The sequence below is a fragment of the Rhamphochromis sp. 'chilingali' genome (assembly GCF_963969265.1).
Source record: "Rhamphochromis sp. 'chilingali' genome assembly, chromosome: 18".
Lineage (NCBI taxonomy): Eukaryota > Metazoa > Chordata > Actinopteri > Cichliformes > Cichlidae > Rhamphochromis > Rhamphochromis sp. 'chilingali'.
In genome coordinates this window covers 24090268-24118029 of record NC_137945.1, presented here as the reverse complement: position 1 = coordinate 24118029, position 27762 = coordinate 24090268, and the positions used below count along the sequence as shown (strand labels likewise).

The window sequence follows — 27762 nt, the reverse complement described above, 5'->3', positions numbered from 1 at the left end:
ACACCCGCAGGACCTTTCAGGGTCGGTTTTCTTTTCCTTTTTCATGTTTCTGTCCACGGAAAATCCTGTTGATTAGTATTTGTAGTGATGTAAAATATTGAATCCTCAGTGACTCTGTAGCACTGTCTGGTGTTTTGTTTGATTCAATGGTGCATTATAATTCACTACTATTATTTTTGAATGGTGTATAAGAAAACATTGTGGATAACAAATGATGTAGTCTCTGGTGAATTGTAGATATTATCAATGTTACCGAACATCCTGCGTGCACAGTTTTCCCAGGTCATTATGAGCTGTGTCAGAGTTTTCTTTCATGAAAAGCGCTCTGAAGAGACTTCGGGGGGCGCACAACAAAGCCAATGGGTGGACCCGAAGGAGAATTTCCAGCCCCGTGATTTGCTAATCGGGGGCTGGTTCACTTGTCATTTCCCTGTAATCCTTGCTCTGGTTTGTGGAGCTCGCCCAGCCCTCCTGTCCGTGGACGCACCAAGTGTACCGATTGCACTCTTTGCGTTTTGGATAAAGCCCGACTACCTTCACTGTGAAGGCTGGGCACGGTACAGGAGGATCAGGGCCTCGTTGTGGCTGAGAGAAGAGGCTTAAATTCGTCACATATGGCTTTTTTGTAGGACAGTATCTATCATTACTTGGGATTGTGGAAGGGACGTCAGTAAAAATCACTTAAGTCGCCCAGAAGTTTTATACACTTGTGGGCGCGCGACCATGGAGATGCAAAGGTGGTCCACAAGGTGGAAAACGAAAAGGTGGCTTATGGATTCCACTGTAACCGGATTCATCACTATAACCTTGGTTCTACAGGCTGCTAATGTCAGAGCAGGTAAGATTACTAGGTCCCAAACGCCTCTAATAAACTTTGTATTGCCGAAAAGGGGACGGTGTACGGAACGCCGACTGGATGGCAAACCTAGGTAACTGATGATGGAGATTGGGGGGTGGGGGTGTAACATACTTACCTGGAGAAGGCAGCGTTATGCTCGCATCGCAATTAGACGTGTTTTCCCGTTTCACAAACAAACGAGTCACAATAAGGTGAGACTGCCCCATATTTAGAAGCCGATGAAAGCCGAACCAAAGGCACCGCAAAGGTGTGCCCTGTTACTGCCACTGTGAGGAGAACCGTTAAATACTTTGAGACAGGCGGCGCAGGTAGTGCTCGTGAGGAATCGCTTGAAATGCGTGTATTAGTTGATCAAAATCCCGTTAATTAAAGCAAATTTTACCTCGTGCTACTTTTACGCATGAATGAAAAGCGTCTGCGGCAAATATGAAACACATGGCCTAATTAAATTCATCCTAAGCCGCTGGTATGCACTTATAAAGATCAGGAAACAGAGCATGGTGCTTTTTCTCTCTCTTTTTTGTAAGATTCACTTGGGCAAAAAGAAACCTCTTTGTTTGAACTGTGGTCCCCTAGGTGGATTGGAACACGGTTAGCAGGGTGGGCTTTTCCAGCCAGATGGCACTGGACATTTGTCGGACCCTGGACTTTGTTCACTTGTTTCTTACAACTGTTTAACTGCACCACTCATATCAGAATGCAGTTCTTTACTTCATGCCTGGCTGAAGATATATTCAACAGTGGATTGGTGTTTAACTTTGGCCGTGATCTGATTGCCAGTCTCATATTATACAGTGGGTGAAATTCTAACGTGTGAACGTGTGGAAAGATATTTAATTGAAGGTTCTTGGGCACAAACATTTTGACGTGAAAGTTGTGGTTTGCGGAACAGCAGCAATCGTTTCATGAAATCCGCTTTTATGAAAGGTCTCAGTGGATCTCCGACCTGTCAGAGCAGAGTGCAAATCAACTGTCGGTGTGGGTGCTAATGTGGTCATGCAGGTTCACCCTATCTCCACACTGCCCTGGTCCACACCAAAGCCCAAAAACTGGCCTGTGCATCCCCCCTCCCCCTTGCCACCCACCAACTTTGCACTTAAAGGTTTGGTCAGCTGCAGGACAAGGCTGTGTTGTGTCCGTGGTGGGAATGCTTCCTCTCTAAGTATTGAGCAGTTATTTGATGATGGTCCTTTTTGAGCTTCCCTATGATTTAAGAGCCTTCAAAGAGCAGACCTGCGTATGGGCCTAGCCTACCATTACAGCCACAAGTGACATGGTTCAGGATTACATGGGTCTCACATCTTGGCCGACAACTCTGTAAGGACTCCTTGTTTAAAAAAAGGCTGTTGGAGATAAACATGAACTTCATAGTGATATTTATCCAATACCTGCAGTTTGTCTAGTGGGTTTTCAGTGGTAGACTGAAAGCGTGTTCTGCAAAACAAGAGCATTTTGGTATCATTTGTTGTGTTAAAGTACTACAGAACCTGTTAAATTTGATGAAAATTACTGAATTTATGGTCTAAATTGAAAATGTACCGTTTAATAACTAAACAACTAGAGACATTTTTATACAATTTAAATATCCTCCTGCAGACTTTGTGCTCTATGGTCCTAATTTCTTCGCCACTCTTTATGGCAGTAGGAGCTGTTCCTGTAGGGTGCCCTCTCCATCTAGCAGTGTACAGACACGTTTTCTCAGCCCCTGGGGCGTAGGCTCAGATGTGCATTCCAGCAGACAAAGCTAGCATTTCCAGAGTCTTCTCCTTAAAATGCCCAACTGTGAACAAGAGCTAATCAGCTCCTTGCTGGACCTTTGTCTGCTGAAGCTGTCACACATTTATTGTTATTGTCAGTTCATTTAGAGATTTAAACACAATGGGGCAAACAAACCCATATTTCCATATGGAGGCATACAGTAAAAAGAGATAGTGTGAGGAAAAGTAAAGTGAAGGAAGAGGAGTGGGGGGAAATGCTTTGAAAACTGGGTTGGTCTCAGTGAAGTTTCTTTGGTATGACAGCAGCATAAAGCCGTCTTGTTTTAGCCGGCAGCGTGGTGGAAGTTAAAGGAAGCAGAGAGGGAGAGTGGGGGAGAGGGGCTATATATATAGAAAGAGAGAGAGAGGGAGAGAGACACTCTGAAGATGTTATTAGAGTCTCAGGGAGCTGCAGGTGAAAAGGTCCTCTTCTATTTACCAGCCAATTTTACATTTCTTTACCTTAAAAGACAAAAATGCTGAAAATGAGAAAGTGAGTGTGGGATTTATTATAGGAGTGTTATGTACAGTTTAGTTAGAGTTGAGAGTATTTGGCCTCAGATGTGAATGATGATATCTTTTGGAACATGCAGTTTACAATGATGTACACTTGTGAACATGACAAATAAATTAAATCTGTCCATTTTGATGTCTTATGGCAACAAAGCTTTATATTGCTCCTCCCATTCTCCTCTTTCTCTATAGTTTGCATTATCATCCACGCAAGGAGTGATGAAACAACAGAGTATTTAGCAGCTTAGGTACTGGTTCCTCCTCCACACTAAGGAAGGTCCATCCTGAGTTCTTCTCACAGCTATGTGGCCTATTTACTTAGCCTTGAGGGCAAACACACCAGCTCATCAGATGCACTCTTTTAAAATCTGTGCACACTCATTTGGCCACCTTGATGGATTGGCCAGTATTGACGTTTTCACAGCACCACTGTATGAGGGTCGTAGCCTGGCCAAATTGGCACATCTGGAACATATGAGTCCTGGAGTCTGAACTGAAAGCGACTCTGCGGGAACTCACAATAAGCTCCTCAGTTCACGCTCCAAAATAAGTAGTTGCTTCATCCTCACAAGCTACAAAAATGACCATGTTGTCCTTAGTGAGGGTATTCCCACAGTCACGGCTGATAATGCTCTCAACTTCGCATTTATTTAAGATGTTTTTAGATACTTTGCCTTATCTTCCTTTGAGCGTTTTGTTGAAATGCGAGTGAGTTAATCAGCCAACACAGATTTTTCTTAGAGGGATCTATTAGCGGTTGGTGTTTGTGAAGGCCTTGTGACTTCTTCAGATTTCAAAGTTCAAAGTGCACCAAGTTTAAGGAGATCAGCTCTCTGCTAGCATTTTGACCTGTTGTGACTATCTAATGATCTTATACAAGCCTTCTGTATGAGAGCTGCTAGTGGCACATTCAGTATTCAGTTGTAGATGTTAAGACAGGAGCTTGTTCCCAGAGCACATGCTTCTCCGAATGAATGAAACATGCTCTTTCTTTTCTTTTCCTTGCCATTGCTGGAATGTTAACCAGAAAGTGTTGAGATCGACATCAGTGACTTTTTTTAACATCCTCTTGTGTCAAGAAGTTAGAGAAATACAAGAGTTATTTGACCTCAACATGCCAACCATAACAGCGGCTTGAGAGCGATCAGAAGAGGCTTACTGATGCTTTCAGGCACCTTTGCATGCTTCCGCTCCAGAAAAACACATTAGTGTTATTACATCCAGCAGTCTGCAGTTGTATTGCCTGATTTATTCAGATACCGCTGTCTGCTTCATGGAGTAAACTGAGCAACTGTCATTTGAGCATATTCAGGAGTTAAACTCATTTGTCTATAAATAACGCTTGCTGAATTTATCCATCAAATATTTCACATTTTTATCAGACCTTGGGCAGGAAAAAAAAATCTTCCAGCTGCTAATGGCCTATATGGCCAATGTTGGTATATATACATATGGTATATGTTGCAGTTGATGTTTTCCCAACCTAATGTTTTATGATGAGACAGTGGTCTGAATAGAAGGCATAATTACAATGCTTTCCCATGGGAGTCCATTTGCACCCACATAGGCTCCTTTATGTAAAGCACATCAGATTGAAGAGTCTTATCAAGGTAAACCTATCCAGGTGTTATAGAGCTCGAATTCTGTTGGTGCATTGTTCATTGGTATGCTTGGCTTAGACATTTCCTGTCAGATGAGATTGTAGAGCCTGGGCAAGGCCACATTTCCTAATTTAACTATTTATTGTAAGAAACTGAACTCCACATTTAACCAGCATAACACACATATTTTTGATAAAAAGCCATAATTTATAAAAATTTAATTTAACATTAGGTAGAAGTCCTGTTAGTGCCCTGCATTTATTTACAAGCACAATGACATGTTTATTTATATAAAAAAAAAATGTTAAAAGCCCCAACACTCATCATTGTTCCCTTAATATCTTTGGACTTTGTTGAGAATGCACCTTCACTTTAGCATACTATCTTGATGGACTGCGTTTTATGTTTCCAACCTGAATCGTTCATGAGGTGGTTATGAAAAGGAAGCGCACCTTCATGTTGCCCACAGAAATCGCTGCAATAACCTGATGTTTTCTTTGCCTTTTAAACAGCAGAGCCAGTGGATGTCCTAAAAGTATTAGCATTTGAAAATTACCCCAAAGGAGTGACAAAAACAACAGGATTTTGCGCAAACCGAAGAGCATCGACGCCAGATACAGCTTACAGAGTTGCCAAGGAGGTCCAGATCAGTGCCCCCACCACACAGCTATTCCCTGGTAAGTACCTTTAACCTTAGGCTGCTATGTGCAAACTGCTAGTGACTGCTTTTATCACGACATTAGGTGAGCATGAGAAAAACATACCATGCAGATATGTGTAGATTTCCATGCGCCTTAATATTTTACCAAAATTAAAAGCGAGTAATGTCGCATCATTATAGTGTTATTATTATTGTAATTCACTGTGATAAAATGAGTATTTACTGAGAACGTACTAAAAATATTTATTGGTAGTTATTTATTACTTTTGAAAAGAAAAGTGATGCTGGGCGAAATTAAATTTTATTTATTAGATCATCTCAGTCACATTAACTTTTCTGTTTTGACCATGCAGGTGGTGTTTTTCCTGAGGATTTCGCCATCCTAGCCACAGTGCGTCCCAAATCTGGCATCCAGTCCTTCTTGCTGTCCATTTACAACGAGCAAGGAGTCCAGCAGCTGGGCGTGGAGGTTGGACGCTCACCTATCTTCCTGTATGAGGATCATAATGGCAAGCCAGTCCCAGAGGAATACCCCCTGTTTGATGGTCTTAACCTTGCTGACGGAAAGTACGTCAGATCTCGAACATTCACTCACGTAGTCACGTATTCGAACACATGCACAGGACCTCAGAGGGAATGGGTGTGGAGAGTGAAGGGTGTTAAAATGCAACATGGGGCAAAGGAAACATGCCAGTGCTTTGGCATTTTGCAGCACTGAATAGTTTTGAACAAAGTGATCCAGCATTTATTTATTGGTGCCAGTTTTGCTGGACTATGCGTTCCTATAATGCATTGAATGCTATTTTAATCAGCCTAAAAATAGTTTAATGACCATGTAAAGCTAAATATTTTCTGATTCCCACTGACTTGTTCTTTTTAATAAAAGTGAGAAAACAACCCAGATCTTCCCCTTGTTGCGCTGCAGGTGCTCATCACCGGATTAGCCATCTCATCAGGGGTCTGTGGGCATAGAGACAGGTCAGAGACAGACACTGGATTATTGGGGCACAGCAGGACTGCTATGGACAACCTGACCTCATCTATGAACTCACTGCCTCTGCTATTTTAGAGACAGAGGCAAGGGGCAGTACCAGAAATACAGGCCTCTTAACATTTAGCATAAACCTGATTATCTTCTCCCATGTTCAAAAATCACAAAATGCTCAGTGGGAGTTTTTAGGTCACTGTCAAGAGTCCATGTGCAGGGACAGGCTGGGGATAAATAATCAGAAAGGATGCTGTGCTTTACAGTTTCTTCCAGTGTTATTAAAGGATTTTGCACTTGCTGAACATGCTGAACTTTAGAAGGAAGTCAGAACCCAGTCACAATATTTTTGTGCTCTAAATTGGCTTAAGATGAGTTATAGTATATATGCTGTTATCATAATAGAAATAAGCTTGACAAATCCTTGAAAAGTCAGCAATAATGCTGCTTCGTGAGCATTTTTCAGCAAATGAAAGATACTCTGAGCCGGCTTTGTGCTAGTCTTGTAGGCGGTTTTGCCCATTATGTGCTACTTGCTTTGTTAGAGAGTGCACTGTTTTTGGTGGAGGACTTTCCAGCTCAAGGTCTTGTTTAAAACTTCAGTGGCTATAGCTGCATGCATGGATGGATTCACTGGTACTAGCAAGCAGACACTCAGGCTGAATAGGGAGGTACAATGATCTGCTATTAATGAGGTAAAAAGGAGCATTCTTTTATTTAGAAAAATGGATAAGATATGATGCAACTTAGTTTTGCCATAATTACACTTTTTAAATATGATTTATATAATAATATGCTATTTCAAATATAATCTTACCCCTCCGATCAATATGCACTTAAAGTCTGAGAAAACTGACTGAAGTCAACGATTGCTTTTCTGCCACATAAGGTGACAAATAGTCCTTTGTGCCGTAGTGCTTATCCCAGAGAGTGTTGCACATTTATTTTTCTCCAAGCTCCATTTCCTGCCCTGGAATGTGTCTGTATGACTTAGCTGATATTCAAAGACACATTTTCACTTTTGGTAACACAATTGACCACGCAGATAAATGAATTATCAGAAACAGTTCTATCTGTGATTAAAAAAAAGGTCTTTGATTGCTATCTTAAGTTAAGATGTTGTCAGGTCTCATCTTCCACCTGTGAACAATGTTTTGACTGTCTGTCTCCTGCTCTGGCAAGGCAAGCCTTCCTGGATCTTGACACACACTTTCCACAATGTTCACAACGTCTGTCATGCTAAGTAACCCAGAAGGAGGATTAAGTTTGGAGTTTAATGAGTGTAATCCCGTGTTAAACAGGGCCAAAGTGTGGGGGCAAGAATGTGGTCCAGTGCTGCCTGGTATGCAATAGCCCTCAAGTGCAGCGCAAATGGTGCAGAGGCAAGGAAGGTGTCAGACTCACGTGTGACCCCAGTTAACCCATTGCATCGATGGCGGTTGCCGATCAAAATATACCATAAACACTGGAGCATGTATTGTAATGAGTATTGTGAATTTCTTTCTCCTTGAGTTGTGTTGTGAAGCAGTCAAAGTGGACTACATACTGTTAAAGTGCTGATGTTGTTTTAGATTATGATTAAATTAAATTAAATTAGATATCCTAATTTGTACTTGACACCTATAATAATATTTTTTTAGCAGCTATCTGCTGTGTCAAGGCCTTTTTATTATGTGAGAATTCCCACAGCAACAACATGCAACAACATTTCAAAAATGATTAAATAACAAGCAGTTAACTTATTGAACTTTATAGATGTTTCCTTTTTTTCATTTATTGCTTTTCTCCTTGTGTGTGTCCTTGATTAGGTGGCATCGTGTAGCCATCAGTGTGGAGAACAAAGTGGCCACTATCATTGTAGACTGTAAGAACAAGGTCACCAAAAACCTCCCCAGGAGTGACCATGCCTCCGTCAGCACCGATGGCATTACTGTGTTCGGCACCAGGATACTGGATCAGGAGGGTTTCCAGGTAAGGTTGTCAACGTGGTGGATTGCATATGTACAGTGTTTGTGATTGAGTTTTCTAATCTGCATTTTGACACATTTGCTTTGTATTTTGGCACATTGTTTAGGAACCATGCATCTGCCATCTGTGACTGAAAAAGTAGAAGTTTAATCCATTACTGTGTGTATTAAATGCATTTTTCCCTTGTTTAATTTGAAAGAGTATTTACTGTCTACCCAGTTTTGAAAGTGCGTTGTTTAGTAGGTTATAGTTTAAATCCCGCTGGCACAGATCCTTGTGATCCTGACAACATGCGTATCAGATATGAGATATCTGAGACCATTTGAGCTTTGTCGCTTCTCATTTTCAGTAAAGCTACCTTGTGGCAACTTTAACATTTGCTGTTTTATTTGATCTTCCCACAGAAGAATTTTCCATAACTAAGGGATATTGAATATAAATCGAATACAAATCTGCTTTGTTCTGCTTCAAACTCCCAGACTGTATGAGTAACTGTCTGGGAGTTTGGGTTTGTTACCATTTGTTCGTTCAGTGTGATGTTTGTTCTGCTTTGAGGCGCAGGTCATCCAGAGGTTGATGGTGGCAGTGGGTCAGGCAGACGTAAATAATGACAAACAGAGGCTGAATTGTCATGATATTTATGGTGAAACATAAAGGTCACTGGGTGGCTGCATGAGAACTATTTTGGACTGAGGTTTGCCTAAGTGGTACAGACTAGATTTACTGCCTACTTTTACTTTTATTTAAAAAAGTAACCATTGCAGGTGTATATTAAAGCATATATTTATGTGGATGATTCACTTATGTATTTTAATATATTCCACAAAGATGAGAAAAGATAAAACAAAGACATCAGTGTCTAATATATAAATCCAACATTAAAGACCTTTAAAAGCTCAAATCAGACACAAAGACATAGACAGCACAAACAGTCACACCACTTCATGTTATGAGAACATGTTTGCTTATCCTGTTTACGTTTATAAAGCATTATTTTGCTTTTTATGTTGTATATCCTGATTATTTTTGTGAGAGCCCCTTAAAAAAGGATTGTTCATCTCAAGTGAATAATCTTTCTAAAAACATCTAAAAAATGTTTATCAGCTGACAAAACCAGATTGTAGTTTATGATCTATGATGGCCGACTTATTCCTATTTGTTGTACTATTTTTTAAACGTTTATAAGCAGATTTGCTTTCACATATCCTGCCAGTTTTGATTAGATTTATGGGGGGGGGGGGGGGGGGGGGGGGGGCCACTGAGGCCCGTGTTTGTATCAAACAGTGTGTCTAGTCAGAGGCTGGCAGTGGAAGGGCTGAAAATATGAGCCATAAGTCACCTAACAGGATCTTCTCTGTGTAGTTTTTGGAACAGGTCTCCTGTCTGTTCTCTGTCCTTGCGCTCTTCAGATATCCTCAGTGCCCATTGCATGCTGGGATGTACAGTAGAGGGGAAGGAAATACCTCGACCTTTTACATTCATGCCAATTTTTTTATAATGAGAGATGATGTCAGACCTCCCCCTGATGTTTTGATCTTTTTTTTTTTTTGTAAAATTGGTCATTGCTCGAGTTTTATGAGATTTGACCTGGTAAAAATATAACTATGTATAAGAAAATTTAAAAAATGTTTTGAAATGTAAGAAATACAAAATTGCCAGTTTGTCCAAAAGTTTTACTTCTCTGTTAAATGAGTAGTGTTCGATTTATAGGGTTAGATAGCACACATTGCTGTTATGTGTTTCTTTACTCAAATTTTGGAATTTATTTTCCCAACTTCACCTGCATTTTTCATAAATGTCTATTCATGCAGTACCTGCCTCAGGTTTGAGGCGACCACCATGGCAAAGGGATCTGGCTTAGATGAATGGGAGTCTTTCATTGAGCCTTCAGGCCTTCTTAGTTGCTCATCTCCTCCCCTCCCTGCATACTCACCCATGCTCACCACCCCCTCCTCCCACTGTATCCTCCCTAGGTTCAGGCCTCCCTACTGTGTTAAACGAGACTGTCTATTCATGCCTGGTGAAAACACTCACACATATACACACACATATATATATATGTATAAATGCACAGATATATCACTTTGCCTTTTGAGTTCTTTTTCTTACTTGCGCATTCTAGTGTTTACTAGGATTATAAATCACATATTGTTGTAATTGTTGTATGAGGCTGTCTAATTACAGCTGACTGTGGTTAGACTTAAAGGTATGTTGCCTTTGGCTACAGTATGTCAAAGGACACATGCTGATGATAAATTTGGCCAGTGATAACTTGCCTCTGTATTTAGAACTTGAAGTAGGACTTTAACTGAGAGAGAAAAACAAACAAATAGCTAACTGTCACAGAAAAAGGTGACATTGCTGCATGCTAATGGTTCAAAAAATAGATGTTATTTCAATATACCTCTCGATTCCAACAATTTTACTATGCGTGGACCTCTTCCATGTTTATTTATATCCCAAGATGCCTTGTGGTTAGGATGAGGTAGAATGTAAAAAAAGATATATGTCAGAATTTGCCCTTTGCAGATCACAAATATGATTATTTTCCAGGTTTATTTCTGTCACTTTGTGCTACATAAAGTATAAGACAGATGCAGTTTTTCCAAAAAAAACAAACATAACTTTTTATTAGCGACTCCTTGACTTAACTAGTACATGTTAACAACGATTCGTGAAATAAACAAAGACATGTTTCAGATAATAATGTAATAACTGGTAAATTTATTTGAAAATTATAATAATGTTCTTCGTAACTGCTTTGACCCTGCTTATCCTGATTAACTAAAATTAGCATAGCTTTAATTTTAGTTACTTTTCCCTTGTTAGATTCTTTAACAGATCCATTGGATGTGTGGGTGAGGGTGATTTAAGTGTCTGATTACATTTGTTATGGTATTTGTTTTTGTGACAACAGATGCGGTTTACATTGGCAAACTTTGTGTCTGCACACACAGTGAAGAGCTTCCATGCTAACGACATGTTAGCATGTGGCTGTGAGTGCTGTGAGCGTGCACACGTGTGGATGTTGCGCATGCCTGAAACAGACCGCCTTGAACAATTTGGAAATCAGTTGATTGTGGTCCCTGGCTGGTTGATCAGTGCATCTCCGTTTCTTAGTCTTGTATTTTGCTTTAACTTCTTTGCCAAAGCCCTTTGTGAAAGTGGATTTTTTTCAAAGGCATTACATAACTTTACTATTTTGGTAGCATGGGATGCTTCACAAGGTGGATAAAGCAGGTATAGAGTAGCAAACTGATTTCTACAAGGACTGACAAGTATCAGCTGTTGATCTTAGTCCCACTGCTCTTATTCATGCCCTCCCTTTTCTTATTGACCTCTAACAGTGCAGTCATTAATGTATAACCTCATGGGCTTGCTTCCATGCTGCACAGAGGTATTCTGTAGCCAGGAGGGGCATATTTTGGAGTTCTGGCTTTACTCCAAGTTGCTTTGGCTTTTTTCACCCCTTTTTTTCTCAGCAGTCCACATTAGAAGACAGGCTTAGAACTGTGGTGTAACTCTTCCCAGGTGTTTCCCAGTACAAAACATCTTTTACCATCCCAGCTGCTCTCTCTAAATCCCCGTCTGTCTCTGGAGCCCTCATGGTGTTACTTTCCAGATTTAATATTAGTTTCTCTCTTACCTTGTCTTGGTTTTGTGGTTTGGCTCTTGTTTGTAATGCAGGTCTGCAGCAGTCTTATTATTTACTGGAAAGACATTTTAATGAACCGTTAAAGGAAGAAGCTGTCTGTGGGATTTCGGTTTATACCTGAGAGATGAAAGAAGAACTTGGCAGGTATATTGATGATGAGATGATTCATATAGATTTGCTTCAACATTTATCATCCCAGCAGTCTCCAAGAATAAAATCTTAAATTTAATTTAAAATGTTTTTATCTATTAAAACTTTACTGGTGTTCTTGATTGTGAATGCCCATCTTTGATCATTTTTTTTCTAATTATAACTATTGTTGAATATGTTGGTCATGACGCAGTCAGAAGTTTACTAATTGTGCTGAGCTGGTTTTGAGTGAGAACACCATGTCTCCACAACCTATTTGTGTGCAGAAGGGTGGCTCTCAGACGTGGACTAATTACAGCTGACTCAAATCAGGGTTCAAGCATTCACTGTTGGTCTTATGGTGACACATGTGAGGTAATACATGTCAGCTTGATTCAGGAGAAAGCTTGATCTTACCTTTTTTTATTGAGTCCCCTCCCCCAAAACACTTGGACTGAGGCACACACAAATCTCTTTCCAGGCTTGATTTATAGCTGTTCAATGATCATTATACAAGTAAAATTTTGATTTAATGAACAATATGGCAAATGTCTTCAAATGATAACACAAGTTAATTTTTTATTTGTAAATGTATACACAGACAGGTATGTTAAATCAAACTAAACAAAAAGACATCACCCTTAAGCTTTATAAATGTGTGTTTGGGCTCTGTGTCTGGCATTTTGCTGCTATTGTTTGTCTCCATTTGTGTCCTTAGAGGGAAGAGACCGGACCTTGGTACTGAGTGGTTACTAAAAGCTTAGTTGTGTGGTATCTTTCAGACACTGTGGGTACAGCTATTTAATTGTCCCACTGTGCGATCCAAGAGTGTGGCTACTAAAATGTAATATATGTAGTGTAATGACTTGGCATGAGCAGAAATGTTGTGACTAGCCTAATAAAACAGAAAGTTTGAATTAGGCATGACAGATAAGATCAGATGTTTGGCAGTCCAAGGAATGGAGCAACTGCAGTAGCTAGAAGAACCAGAGACAGAGAAGATGCTTTCTATGGTACATCAGATAGACTTTTGTGTGCAGTTGCAGTGTGTTTAACTTTAAACTGACAGTATGAGGTTTAATTTTTACAAATGCATTCCTACATTCAGAAACATAGGCAGGATTCTCTGGACTGCCAAAGTGATGCAGTCAAACACGATGCGGATGGATCGTTATACACGGAGCAAGCCCCAACACATTGATGTTTATTCTGAGGTACATGTCAAGGATTCCATAGATCTGTTTTTTTAACAAAAGGAGAGTTCATGCATGCACACACAAACGTGCACACAGACACACAAACACATTCTCCTGCCAAGTTTCAGCTTCCTTGATTCCTCTTCTGTCTGACTTCCAATACTCTGTTCTGCTCTTAGACCTATAGTGCCTCTGCTGACACAGATATGTTGGGATTGTACCTGTGAGCTGCCTCAGATCCAACACCCTTCACCCAGCCATTGGTTCAGTGGTGGTGTAGCGTGTAGATGCACAAAGTCAGTCTGCAGAGACTCAGTTCAAGCAGTTCTAGACGCCAAAGAAAAAAACTGTTTGATTTGGCTATAAGACCAAGGGCTTGGCAGTGCTGGAGTGGTGTCAAGCGTTGCGGTATCCGGTCACACAGTAAACATTCATAAATCATGTTTGAAATCTACCTTTGTTTGTGTTTTAGGAACTTAAAACTGTGTGCAATACAAATTTTGCTTAATTGGTTGTCTTTATTTAGTGGTCAGCTGAGCTGTAACACAATTGCCTTTCGACACTCACTACAATCGACTTTATGGGTAAACATGTCGTCTTGTGGGTTTGCTAGGCAAATCAGAAAATACTGAGTTTGAGTCAGATAGCTGGCTGACTTGTGAACAAGGATTCGAGGGGAAACAAAGATTCTTGTGTTTGCTTTTTACGTACCCAACATTTTTGGCAAATATGTTTTTTATTTTTTGAAGTGGTGTAAAAAAGCTGTGTGCTGTGGCAGGATATGAAGTTAGAATTAAATGATCAAAACCACAAATGACACTTAAATTTTATTTTTCTCAATGTATATTCCCTGTGCACATGTGATAAGGCATATGTGGGATAAAAACAGAAATACTGCATTGCCAGGATTGTTTGCATTTCATTTTCTTATCTTTCGTTCACTATAGTTGTTGTACTGAGTATAAAGTCTTTTATATTTATAGTAAAACACACGACTACACCAGGTGTTTCTTGTGTCTTGATGATACTCGTTTATTTATTTTTCCTGAGGTAAAATCCAGTGCTGATAACAATAATTTCCCAGTGTCTGAACTCGGTTTCCTCCCAGCGCCTTGTCGGTGTGGATTCTGTGGTCTGTGCTTCAAGCTGTTTAATCATACAAGACTCTACTCTGCCAGACTCTATAAGTGTCTATAATTTAAGATTTTCATTTATTCCACTTTACACAGTGTGTGTGGATGTTGTGTGAGTCTGTGAGCAAGATGAGGCATGACCCTCATGCCAGTAGGCCTGGGTACAGCATTGCCTTGTCAGGGAGGTAGTGATCAGGTTTCATAATCCTTTAGGGAGTTGTCAGTACTAGTAATATTCATGCAAATTAACATGCAACGAAATAAGGATTTCAGATGTTGACTGTATATTTTTAAAGCTGGCAAAGAAATTCATGTGTGGTAGAAATTTGCTTATTTTTTCTGTTTTTCTGTTTTCTGCAGGGGGACATCCAGCAGCTTCTGATTGTAGAGGATCCCAAAGCAGCATACGACTACTGTGAACATTACAGCCCAGACTGTGACACTGCCCTCAGCGATTCTTTGCAGGCACAGGAGCCAGAAGAGGTCAGGCAACCACCAGGGAGGGTGGTGGAGATTCCACAAATCAACCATAGTAGCTAACATAAAAATAGGAATATAAACTAAACTGTGACAGAGGAGGGGCTTAGATGTTTTAAAGCCTTAATTACCCTTCTTTTTATATTTTAATGTATTAAAATAAATTCGATATTGGGAAATACTCCCCAGGGTAAAGTGCAATGCTTTGACTTGATCTTTCACTGTTTCACAAACCTAAAGGTTTATGATCCTGGAGAATCAGTTCATCATTTGCACTAGAGTGATGCATGCTGACATACCGACAGACATGCAAAGCTGTTAGGATTTAATAATCATGACTAAAACTTCTACTACTACTGCAATGTTGTATTTTTGTTGCAGACTATACAAATAAGGAGTAAAAGAGTACTGATTGGCTGATTTTCCATTTGTGTTCAGTACAATACAGATATATTTATCCAACACATCCATGAATTCTCGGTTATCTGGAGCTGTCCAAAACCTGCCCTTTATTTTTTCACATACTCAGAAAGATGCCATAAATTGCACTATTGATTATTCATTGGTGAATACACAGTCATGTCAGAAGCTGCTGTACATCTGGCCACAGCGATGTCCTGGAAGGTGTATTTGTACCTTAAGGGCCAATATAAGTGTGATCTACCTGTTTTTGATCAATTAGTAACTGCTAAAAGAAATTCTACCTGCCTTAATATTTTAATCATTTAACCATGAAGGCATCATGTTGAGACTGCAAATTAAAGTTCAAAAGTCACCATCACTCCTTAATAAGGAACTGCTATATAATAGTTCCACTTTTATTTTTTTTAATCAGACCAGGTATTCCAGCTGATCTTAGAAGTCCTGTCGTGTATAATTTACATGACTTCTGTGAGAAATTTCTATTACGATGTCCCTGAAATGCTGCTTGTAATTTAGTCTCTGTTGTTTTTCTCTGTTTTATGAGATTTGACACCATCCCCACCTGTTTGCTTGTAGGTCAAACCTGTATTGCTAGATTCAGTATTAGTTTCCTAAAATAAGACTACTATTTAATTTAGCAACTCGTTGTTATTTGAAGAGACCATCATAAAAAATATTAGCTATAAAATATACATATAATTTTCATGCATACACTATAATGGAATATAACATTGCATTACATTGTGTGTCTTGTAGCAGTTCAGATAATGCTTATTGTAGTTGAACTGTCAACACCTTACCTCAAGCATATTTTCTAACTGTTTGCTGTTTAAACACATCGGATGATGAAGCTGATTTAAATTATGTGTGTCATTTTCTTGTTGAAAGAAGTTGAAAGAAGATGTGTCTTGCTATTGCTAACATGAAAACCTCTCTCCCTCCTCTGTCATCCTCTCCAGTACACTACTGATGATTTAGATTACTCTGTGTTTGATGAGTATTCAGAGGGAACGACAGAAACCAGTCCAACCTATGATGATTTTGAGCCGCAGGTAAATGGAAAAAGCGAAGGACAAGATGTTTTTGCGCTGTCTCATTTAGATTTTGGTTCTTTCGTGTATTGTCTCCGTGTCCCACTGTTATGTTTACATTCATGTCAAAGCTAAAAAGGTCGACTTGCCCTGCGACATGAAAATATTGAGATCATGCCCTTAGTGTGCAGTACTGCAGGTGTAAATTTGAATGTGGATGCAAACATACACAGTGTGCTAGTCCTGTCTTGTCTGTCTACAGCCTTCTCTTGGAATGCCATCTGCTTTAAGTGAATTTCCAGCATATCTTTGAAAGTACTGTATACACTGTGGAATATCAGCAACTCTGTACTCTTCTGTGGATTTCATATCTATGCATTTATTTATTTGTTTTTTGTGCGCTTGTGCCTGACTGTGTCCTAAAATTGTTCCTGTGTGTCACATGAACAGCTCAGTCCTTGATTGTTGTACAGCACCCTGTTCTACCCAACTGTCACGCAGTAGTATTAACATGATCAGGGCTCCAGTTGCAGCCCTTTTTAGTTGATCTGCATGAACAATATGTAAAGTGATACGTGCAGACCAAGTACTGTGTATCCAGCTGCTTCTGGAAACACAATTGTATTGAAAAAATACTGTACATCAATCAAGGAGTGTGGCTTCAAATCATTTCCATTTTCCATTTTCCATGTTTGGTATTATTTATCACCGTCACCTCTTCCAGAGAAAGAAACGTAGTCTGTCCTCGAAAAAGAAGATGACCAGAAAGCCCCCCAGTAAAACTAAGCCCAAGCCCTTAAAAGCTAAAAAGTATTCCACTAAGAAGAAACATCAGATGCCTGGCTACCAGGCTACAGCACCGGAGCAACACCGAGGCGATATTAGGGTAAAAATTCATTTCGAGATTAGAGAACATCCCATCAAGATCTTCCCGCCCTGAATTCAGAAGGGAAAATCTGTGATGGCAGATTTCAGCCTCGCTAACCTTCTCAGTGTAGAGGTAGCAGCGACTTCAGTCAGCTTGAGAAGACCTCAGCAAATAACCTCTAGTCTGAGCTTTTATGCTAACCTTTATTCTTCTTTGCTTTTTTCAACATGACTCAGATAAACAATTTAGAAGGAGATTACAATACAGACATTGACTACGGAACTGTAGATGGTACTCACACTCAGTCCCCCTTTGCCACGAGTGGACCCTATGAGGTAATTTTCAACTCACTTCTGTGTTAGTTATTTTGGGGAGTATGAACCAGGATTTTACCCAAGGAAGTGCCTGGTATGATATGACAAAGACATGGAGATTCAAGTCAGTGAATCTCTGTCTTTTGACCTTTGAATTGATGGACAGAGGATAATTTTAAATGCTTAAAAACAAAAATACACACACACAAACACACAAACATATATATACATATATATTAGTGCTGTCAGTGTTGATCTCATAAAAATTACGCTGTAACCGCATTAACGCGGCAAATCTCCATTAGCGAGGATTGCCCCGTTTGTGGGGCTGCACGGCGTCAACGGGTTAGCTTGGTTAGCTCGTATATATACATATGTGTGTGTGTGTGTGTGTGTATATATATATATATATATATATACATATGTGTGTGTGTTTGTATGGCAGAAGCTGTGTCATCCAAAAATACTGATTGTAAATTATTTAGCAGAGATTATCTGCTAAACAAAAAATAAAATTCCCTGTTGTCCATCACAACATGAGCCTTGTGTTGGTCACTATTTGTTCTTATTACCTTGAAAAGAACTATGATCAAAAGGCTTAACGCTCACAGCCAGCTATGACTGTGCATTGTATACTGCAGTTTTTGACAAAGTTGATGTGATTATTTTAATGCTTAATTTGCCTAAATGTCCACAGCAAGTGTAATTGCATCCACTTTGTCTTGCTCTAGAACTAAATCCACAGCGATCACCACTGTGTTTGAAAAGCACTATTGTGCCAGGTAATCGTGGTTGTGGTGAAAATCGCTGTGGCTAAAACATTTTAATAGAAATTGATTTGCTAATTTTGATTTTATTTGCGTTTCAGTTACTTCACTTCAAATAATTTGATGTTTTTGCAAGTTGCTGATGTCTTTAGTGACATCTGTTTGAGCCTTTCTTTGCTTTTTGCATCAGTATGCCATTTACAGAACGGCCGTACGATGAGAGAGAAAAGCAGGCTCGGATAACATCAAGCCTTTCTTTATATCTATGATTGCCAAACTGATAATGATTATGTTTTGTTATCATGGTAACACTTTATTTATTCCTTTTTTTCTGGTATAACAAGTCAATTTATTGAAATACATATATCACAGTACTTGGCTGTAATGGAGTGATATATTGAAGAGTGAAAAGAGTGTAGTTGTTTTTCTCACATTAAAGATCATCTAAGATTGACAATATGGTATTCAAAATAAGTGAAGTGTTACCATTTCTTTTCTTTTCTGCATTTCCTGTTGAATGAACTTGCAATTTTCTTTAATAACATCTTAAAATGGATTATTTTACCTCAGTCGCTTAACTAACATTGTCATTTCCTTGGTTGCTCACTATTATCCCCACCCCCTTGGCTTGGTTAACACATGAAAGGCTGAGGAGGAAGATGTTGTCGGTGCATATGTCACCGAGGCCACTCACGTTGCTCCAGAGCCCACCGTTGTTGCAGAAGCACAGGACACCTTGGATACTGGTGCGGACGCATATGACTTTAAGGAGTATGACCTAAACCAGTATGACTTGGGCGAGGTTGACAGCAGGTTGTATGATTATGGGGCGTATGATGAGTATGGCACAGCCCTGCCTAAACCTGAGGCGACCTACGATGATGAGGTGGGGCCTGGGGTCGCTGCTGAAACCGATGTTTCGGAGAGTACTGTAAGTATCACACCCGGACCTGGTGACTGACGGGTGTGCGCATGAACAGCATGCATTAGAGACTCTGTGTGTCGTGGTTTCACTTAGTCCTTCAGTGCACGTCTTCTTTGTTTGTTGCTTGGCATGGGAAATGCGTCATTGACACGTTAAGTGTGGAATCAGGTGATCTGCTGCTGTTTCAACAGTGTGTGTCTGGTGATTCAGCGGTCATAGGGACTATGCATGCATCTATTTCGCTATAGTTTTTGTTATTAAGGTGGATTTCTATTTAACATAGCACAGACACTTATTCCATACACATCTTTTAATCAGTGTATGCTGACCCAGCCTACACCCACTGATACCAAACAAGGCCTATTGCACCTCCCTACCCACCTCATCTTTCAGCAGCTGGCTGTGATCCCTCCCTCTGCTCGTCTCACTGTGGACTGCAATTAGCCTATAAATCATAGGCAGCTGTCTGCATAGTGCACCCACACAGTTGTAAAGAACATGCAGACTTTACTAATCAACAGTTTGTCACAGTATGTTATTTAGTCAGTATAAAGACCATATAAATTAACATAACTCCTCATTTTGTGTCTATGTTGGAAAATTTGGCCCCAACTTTGTGCTAAATGTACACAACCAGACTCCATTAAGTGCATTATGTGTCTGTGCGCCTTTGGGTATTGATACTGTAGAATGTTAAGATGAAGCCTTATATGCCTTTTACTACCCATCTCACACACAGCTCACCCAGACTTGCACCTTCTAATCTCACCACACCTTCTCCACCTCCATAAGGAAGAACTTACTCATATTATACATTTGTTATGTTCAGCTACTCATGTGTATTTGCTAAATTGCAATGTTGGAAAAATAATGGGAAATAAAATATACTAAATTTACATAGATAACCGCTGGTATGTTATATTGGGTGATCATTTATTAACCACACTGCTCAGTGACGATGCAATGACAGCACGACTCCATTTCAAGCATGCAGAGGTCCGTTGTCGCTCATGAGGATTACCCTTCTTCTTTGTTAGTGTTTGTTAATGTCTCGCTTTGTATTATCCATGATTTACTTAGTCTAGTGCTATTTGTACCTGTGGAGAATAACTGCTCCATGGTTTAGCTTTACATTTATAAAACTGCCTCCACTTTTCTTGCTTAACTGCAGGTCGCTGGTTCCGTAGCAGGCTTTGGACAGAAGGGAGAGAAGGGCGAGCCGGCTGTCATTGAACCTGTAAGCTCCAAAAAGTCGATAATTGTCCAAATATTATGACTTATTATCACTTTCCTGGTACACATATTTTTTAGAAAAATGTTATTCTCAGAGCGAGCAGTCTCACTTTTATTAGAACTTTAAATCATATTAAACCCAAACGAAATAGTGACAAACCCAAACCACAGTTTTATTTATATACTTCTTTAAAGATCCCATTGCAGTGCTATCTAAACATCTCCAGAACACAATTTTTTCCTATTATTATCTAATCTGGAACTTATCTATGATACTGCTTTTGCATATCCCACTATTTGTGGTGATAAACACTTTGCTTGTATTTTAAGGGCATGCTAATTGAAGGACCACCAGGATCCCCCGGCCCAGCAGTGAGTATATTTTTTTGGGAAAAAAAGAGACCTAATTATGCGAAATTATCAACTCTTGTCAGAATTTCCTGAGTTGACACTCCGTTGGTCTGCTAACTTTGTTTTGCTTATTCAGGGTCTTCCAGGACCAGCAGGCCTACAAGGACCCCCAGGCACCTCTGGAGATCCTGGGGACAGGGTAGGTTTATCATTTATGTCTCCAAGCTCATAGTTTTTTATGTGGATTTACTCTGAATTCTGAATTCAACTATGTTCTTTCCGGTTATACTCTTTCAGAAAATGAATGTCTGGACAGCTTAATAGACACTCCGAATTAGTGAAATTATTTTGTTATAGGTTCATTTATTGGTAGACTTCATTTACGCGTTGAAGAATAACGATCTGTGTCAGTGTTTTATATGTGAAAGGAAGGCAGTGTGAGGAATAGAAATTTTATAGCACACTAATTGCATTGAAAACTGCATTGAGAATAATACTGAATGAACTGTGTATAGCTTACCATTAAAAGTTAATATGAATATCAAACACTAGTGATCTTGGGGGCATTACTTGTGCTACACACAGTTCACTGAAATTAAACTTCTTGTTGTAAGAATGGTTAAAAGCAAGTTTTAGCACATTCAAACTCTGACAGTCATTCATTTCTACAATAGTGCACTTGAAAGTGTATTAATAGATTATTGTCAGTAGACAGAAATAGTCTTGAGCTGTTATTTTCACTTCCTTGCTGCTCATCATTAGCATAAGCAGCAATAGCCAAGGTGAGTGAGACTATACCTGAGATGTAAAGTATTGTTATAAAAGTCTTAAAACCAACTGTTCCACAGTTCTGCTGCACGCTCACACATGTGCACAAATACGGCTAAAAAGAAAAGATGGAAAAAAGGTTGTTAGTTTTGGATTGCAGATGGTTGTGTTGCTCACCGATGGACACTCCTAGTATCTGTGCAATTAAGCATTTATGTTAATGATATGAATAGAAATAGCACAATATAAGATTAAAACTTAAACTAAAAAGGAGCAAAAAAAGTAATAAATCACCTGAGTAGAGATTCAGTAGTTTTGTGTGTCCAACATCAAACTAGTCTATATATATTGTAAAGTTGACATCTTCTTGTTGCCATCTATACACCTAAACAGTGTCCCGAATGTAAATAGTATAGTTTTGATGCTGTCATGACACAGCCTGTCTACAGACATATGGACAAACAAACACGCAGCAAATTGCTGTGAATCCTGGTATAGCAGGTATCTGCGCGTCTGCCTTTTTGCCGTGATGACACACACATACACAGACACATGATTACAGCCATACTAGCTACATCAGTGTGTCGGGTAAAAATTGTAATTTTGTAGCTCAGATAAAGATACTTATTATGTAGTTACAGATGGACAGAAAATGTAAAAAATGTCAAACAGGGCTGTAATCTGGGAAGAGGAAAAAAGTACTCAGTGAGGGTCAGTGTAACCCATCTTTGACCAGAGCCTTAATCTGAACATGAACTATGCAGTTTAGTTAAAATCTATAGATCGACAGAGAGATATATAAACACCCAGCAAATTAGTAAAGGCAATCATTTTGTTTAAGTGTCAACACACACACAAACAGAGTCACAGGGTGCACTGATGAAAGTGCAGAGCATATAGATAATTATGTTTTTACATTTTGTATAAATTTGCTTTCCACCCCCTCGTGTTTGAGTCATTTTAGCGATCTGTACCATCATAAATTCTTGAATTCAGCCAAAATATAAATGGTAGTACATACAAAGATTCAATTCAATTCCATTCAATTCAATTTTATTTCTATAGCGCCAAATCACAACAAAAGTCGCTTCAAGGCGCTTTATATTTTTCCAGTAGATCGCACAATAATAGATACAGAGAAAAACCCAACAATCCTATGACCCCCTATGAGCAAGCACTTTGGCGACAGTGGCAACAAAGATGTGACAAAGTCCACAGGAAACTGCCAGAGAGCTTTTGCCACAACTGATTTGCTAATGGTTAGATGTTATAAACATAACCAGCTATGGAAATGTATTTTTTACACTTTTTTCACGTGCCATAATTTGTTTTCAATGTTGATGCTATTAATAATTTTTTGCCTCTTCTGTATCACAGGGTCCTCCTGGACGCCCTGGTCTGCCTGGTGCTGACGGTTTGCCGGGGCCCCCTGGTACCATGCTGATGCTTCCAGTAAGTGCTCATACAGCAGAACTACATTCCATCCAAACTTATCATATATCCATAACCAAGATCATTTTTAGGATATTGCGTAGTGATGACAGAGTGAGCTGAACAAAATGCGCTGTCTGTGTGTGTCCAACAGTTCCGTTTCGGCGGGGATGGTGAGAAGGGTCCAGTGGTGTCGGCCCAAGAAGCCCAGGCGCAGGCGATCCTTTCACAGGCTAGAGTAAGTAGAAACAACATTTTAAAAGCCACAGGGAAACCAAAAGGCTGTGGACAAACCCCTACCCCCTCTTGCTGGCTACATAGAGCTGTAGGGGGAAAGGAGGGGAAGGAAGACAGAGACAGCATTTTGGTGAGGAGGGGTTGTGCTGCATTTTGTTGTCCTTGTGGGGCTAAAAGGAGACATGCCGAGTGGGCTAAAGAGCAACAGCATGAAAAGGCCACTTTGAACAGGTGGACAGGCAGGAGAGACTGTTAAAAATACTTCAGGGGCTCAGCGTCTGTGGGTGGGCTAAGAAACAGGTGTAGTCTTTGCATCTTTGTGGAAGAGGAGATGGGCACTTAGAAAAAGAGACAATTCACTTTAGACCCAATAACTGAACAGGTAAACCGAATAATTGCTAAATCTGATTATTAAATGTTAAAGTCATCACAATGAGACAGCAACTGGAGGATGATAAAGAATGTTTACTGCAGTCCAGATGAGAGGCATCTCAGAATAGGATGTAGTGATCATGTAGTGTGAGCAGCGCCACAACTTTCTTAACCAAGACCAAAAAAAAAGGATTATTAAGTGCAGACATGCCAGGATACTAGAAAACAGACTATCAAAATATGTAAAATGGGAAGGAAAATTCTGAAAAATGCATAAAGATATGCGTCATGTGCTGTTTATGCAGTTTGCAAAAAGTATTATGAATGTTTTTTTTGCCTCAGTGAAATTTGACCTTGCTCTTGTCTGTGCCCATACCTGCAGCTGGCTATGAGAGGACCCCCTGGGCCAATGGGTTTGACGGGAAGATCGGGGCCAGTGGTGAGTGAGAATTTATCCTGTGGAATTTATGCTGCAACACAGCTCTTCAATCTCTAAATATGTTTATTATTCATAGTTTTGTGTTTATTGTATTCATTAAAGTTGTCATTTACAGCCATTGTATATATCTGGAACAAGTATTCAAGATCAAGTTAATCAAATGCATATTTTTAAAAATGCAGTGTTTTATTAGATTGGATTATAAAATATCTTCTTTTGTTGCTTGTGCATTTTTCTTTGTACTGTTGGTACTAGAAGAAAGTACAATCAAATACAGAGTAGTACGTTTTTTTTGTTGCTCAGTGAAACAGAGGAAAAACACACATGTTAACAGCTGCTTTACATATTGCAACTGGGCAAACTTTTTTTTTCTTGGGCTTGTTGATACAAGATCCACAGCTTATCTCCAGGAAAAGACCCTACAAAAGACTTGCCCAGAGATGAATGCCAGATAAAACACCGATCTATCACTGTACCTGTATGTGTAATCTTAGGCCTCTGGTGCCAGCTAGACCTGGAGCTATCAGGCTAGTCTTGCAAATAAGTTTGAACTCTAACTTGGCACAAAGCGTTTAGAAGCTGATTGTTTGCAGCAAATAAAGATCAGCGTTTAAGCCAGGTGGATATAATCCATGATTCAAAAATCTGATAGGAGTGTCTTGCAGTTTATAATATCATATGTGCCAATTTGTGCTTAAAAATAATCGGTGCAGTGATGTTTATTTTGATGAGCATTGGTATATGGTTTGAGTGCTGTAAAATGTCGCCATCTGCTGTTTTTTTAAAGAACTGTTTTCCATAATCTTTCCTGAAGGAAACTGTGAAAAAAGCTTGAAAAGATGTGTATATATAAGCATGCTTGGTTTGTGTTCTCTTACTTTAGGGTCCACCTGGCATTTCTGGATTGAAAGGTGAAAGTGGAGACCCTGGTCCTCAGGTGAGGGATAAGTTATGACTTAATGAATGGGTGAAAACATTTCACACAAACTGAGAAACAAATAGTGCTGCTGATCACCAAACTGGTCCTCATGTGCTTTTACAGGGTCCTCGTGGCACCCAAGGTCCCCCAGGGCAGCCTGGCAAGGCAGGCAAGCGGGTGAGTGAACTCACTCACCTCCAGCACTCGCACTGCAGTGTGTGTGTGTGTGTGTGTGTGCTTGCATGCCTCTGTGTTTGTTGTGTGGTTGTTTGTACTTGTCGTCTCTCCTCAGTAGCTGAGAAGCTTATTTCCACTCCAACAAACAATTGCTTGAGATGTGCTTAAAGGCCTGTGGTCCCTCCAATCCTCGGATCAATGGCTGGGCAGTTAATCTGTCTGAAAATGCCAAAACATTAACACTGACTATGAATGTAGGGTGCAATTAGTGTCACGGTTCAGTCCCTCTGCAGGGCCAAACATCGTGACCTAATTGGATACTAATAAACATAAACCAGTCATTTGCAAGTTAGTAATACAAGCTTAATTAAAATGCAGGACCTTAGCTGATTTTAATGTCACAAAATGTGATTAAATATTGCTTAATTAAATAAACAGTATGCAAGCTAGTTATGTATGGATGCAGTGGATGAAATGTATCTTGCACTGTCATTTCTAACGTTTTCCCTAAAAACTAGTGAGGCAAGGAGGAGATAGAGTTAATAAGAGAAATGTAAGCTGCCCTTCAAAAATGAGTCAAATCTGAAAAATAAACATATTCTTTGGTTTTAATTCATTATTTACTGATTATAACAACCAAACAAATACTCATTTTCTTCATCTATCGGTAAGAATTTGCAACATCCAGGAAGCCAACTGGTTCACAGGAAGAGTAAATCTAAATGAAAAAACAAATATTGACATTTTATCTGATGATATAAATAGAACGTAGTCGCTGGTAGTTTTCTACAGAAATGAAAAAGGAGACTGATACTAAAATACAAAATAGAAAAGTGCGTGTTTTTAAAGCAGATATAACAAAAATAAATATATTATCTTACTTATCTAGAATCCCATAGTTATGTTCTGAACGTCTCCGCGGTATCAAAATCTGTGTTCATATTTTTAATCTCGCTTCTGTTTTAAGGGTCGTGCTGGAGCTGATGGTGCCCGTGGGATGCCTGGAGAATCAGGTTCTAAGGTACAAATGCTGCTACATAACATTTAAAGTTTATTTCACTAGAAAAGAACAAATAGTGGAAGTGCTCTTGTCCATATAAAGATTGCTTTTGTAATATTGCGTACTGTTTCCTTACAGGGTGACAGAGGATTTGATGGACTTCCTGGGCTGCCTGGTGAAAAAGGACACAGGGTGAGCATAATATGGCACTTCATACGTTAAATCATGTGCAGTCTGCTCCTTTTGCAGAGCTCTCTGATTTAGAATAGCTGTGAGATTTATCCACTGAGAGTAAATATAAAACAGAGCATCGTTTGCCCGAGAAACAACTCTAGATGTTTTTGAGCAGGTGAACAAAACACTGCTTCCTCGTGTGATAAGTCACAAAACTGGCATTAAAACAAACTCTCTCAGTTATACAGGATTAGCCGTCTTAGATTACAATAATAACCAAAGGTTTGGATATCTTGGATCTCTTTTAGTTGGCTGTAGTGGGTGATGTAGTTTGGAATTTCAGTATCTTTCTAAGATCATGTTGAGTAACATCCTTAAATTTCAGTGTGCTGAGTGAAGAACTGTTATGCCAAGAGGGGAAAATGGATTAACAATTTATAATTTGCTACATGGCTTCCACTAATGTACCTGCATTAATCACACACTGAAGCTCGGTAATTGGTTTGTACATTGAAAAATTACCAATGAAATCACTGTCGAGTACGACATCCTGCCTGTCACCTGGTTATTCGAAATCTGTGTTATGATGTCGTATTTGTTTCATTCCGAGCAATGGTTTATAGCATCAAAGGTTTGGTATGAAGGCTTTTACAGTATAGTGAGATGCAGCAGGAAGTGAAAACATAATGTGTTTAGTATGCAAGGATGAAGAAACAAAAAAGTAACCAGTGTTTGAAAGGACACTAATGTAGTTTTCAAATTAAAAGCTCCAACTAGAAAATTCTACAAAATAAATAAAAGAACATCATAATGTGAGACATTAACCTCAACCTGTGTGTCTTTCTGATCTCTTTCTTCTTTTTCTTAGGGAGAACCAGGACCAATGGGACCCCCAGGTGCCCCTGGAGAGGATGGACAGAGAGTAAATGCTTCCTCTTTTATCTCACAAATACCTGCACTCAGCTGAGATGCATCACCAACATACTTATTTAGATCAGATGTGCTTCACCAGCTCAGCCCTCAGGCAGCAGCAGCTGGGTTGAGACTGGGAACTGGGAACGAGGGGAGGTTGTGTCTAACCTTTTCTTCTTATGAAACTACCTTAACCAACTCCTGGCTGTTGGTGCATTCAGTTATGTTTGCAGTAGTTTAACATAAGCTGTAACTGATAGAGGATTTTGAGCACCTAAAATTAAAAGTGATGATTACTAATATATAATGCAAGATGCCACTGTTTACTTCCTGGTCTGGTTTATTTGAATTAATATGATAAACGCTAAAAGTTCCGTAAAGATCATTATATTTCATTTTCTCTGATTATGTCTGTTTCTTCCCTCAGGGCGAGGATGGAGAGATTGGGCCTCGAGGATTAGCTGGAGAGAGTGTAAGGCTCCTGGTT

The 27762-nt window shown here is 39.5% G+C and overlaps 1 protein-coding gene across 3 annotated transcripts in view; it reads left to right on the top strand.

Annotated features, from left to right (window-relative positions):
- The first annotated feature begins 444 nt into the window (after positions 1-444).
- col11a1a (collagen, type XI, alpha 1a) overlaps positions 445-27762 on the top strand; it is a 69177-nt gene continuing 41859 nt past the window's right edge. Inside the window, exons 1-21 of one of the 3 annotated variants that reach the window (XM_080865205.1) lie at positions 445-838; positions 5243-5407; positions 5745-5958; positions 8185-8347; positions 14818-14940; positions 16317-16409; positions 17113-17274; positions 17493-17591; positions 18984-19268; positions 20434-20499; positions 20826-20867; positions 20983-21045; positions 22992-23066; positions 23200-23283; positions 24037-24093; positions 24977-25030; positions 25136-25189; positions 26157-26210; positions 26328-26381; positions 27232-27285; positions 27703-27747. In XM_080865205.1, coding sequence (XP_080721331.1) covers positions 724-838; positions 5243-5407; positions 5745-5958; positions 8185-8347; positions 14818-14940; positions 16317-16409; positions 17113-17274; positions 17493-17591; positions 18984-19268; positions 20434-20499; positions 20826-20867; positions 20983-21045; positions 22992-23066; positions 23200-23283; positions 24037-24093; positions 24977-25030; positions 25136-25189; positions 26157-26210; positions 26328-26381; positions 27232-27285; positions 27703-27747 — 2121 coding nt within the window. In that variant the 5' untranslated portion in view covers positions 445-723. The remainder of the gene's footprint in view (positions 839-5242; positions 5408-5744; positions 5959-8184; positions 8348-14817; positions 14941-16316; positions 16410-17112; positions 17275-17492; positions 17592-18983; positions 19269-20433; positions 20500-20825; positions 20868-20982; positions 21046-22991; positions 23067-23199; positions 23284-24036; positions 24094-24976; positions 25031-25135; positions 25190-26156; positions 26211-26327; positions 26382-27231; positions 27286-27702; positions 27748-27762) is intronic. The other 2 variants (XM_080865206.1, XM_080865207.1) reach the window with 2 other exon arrangements.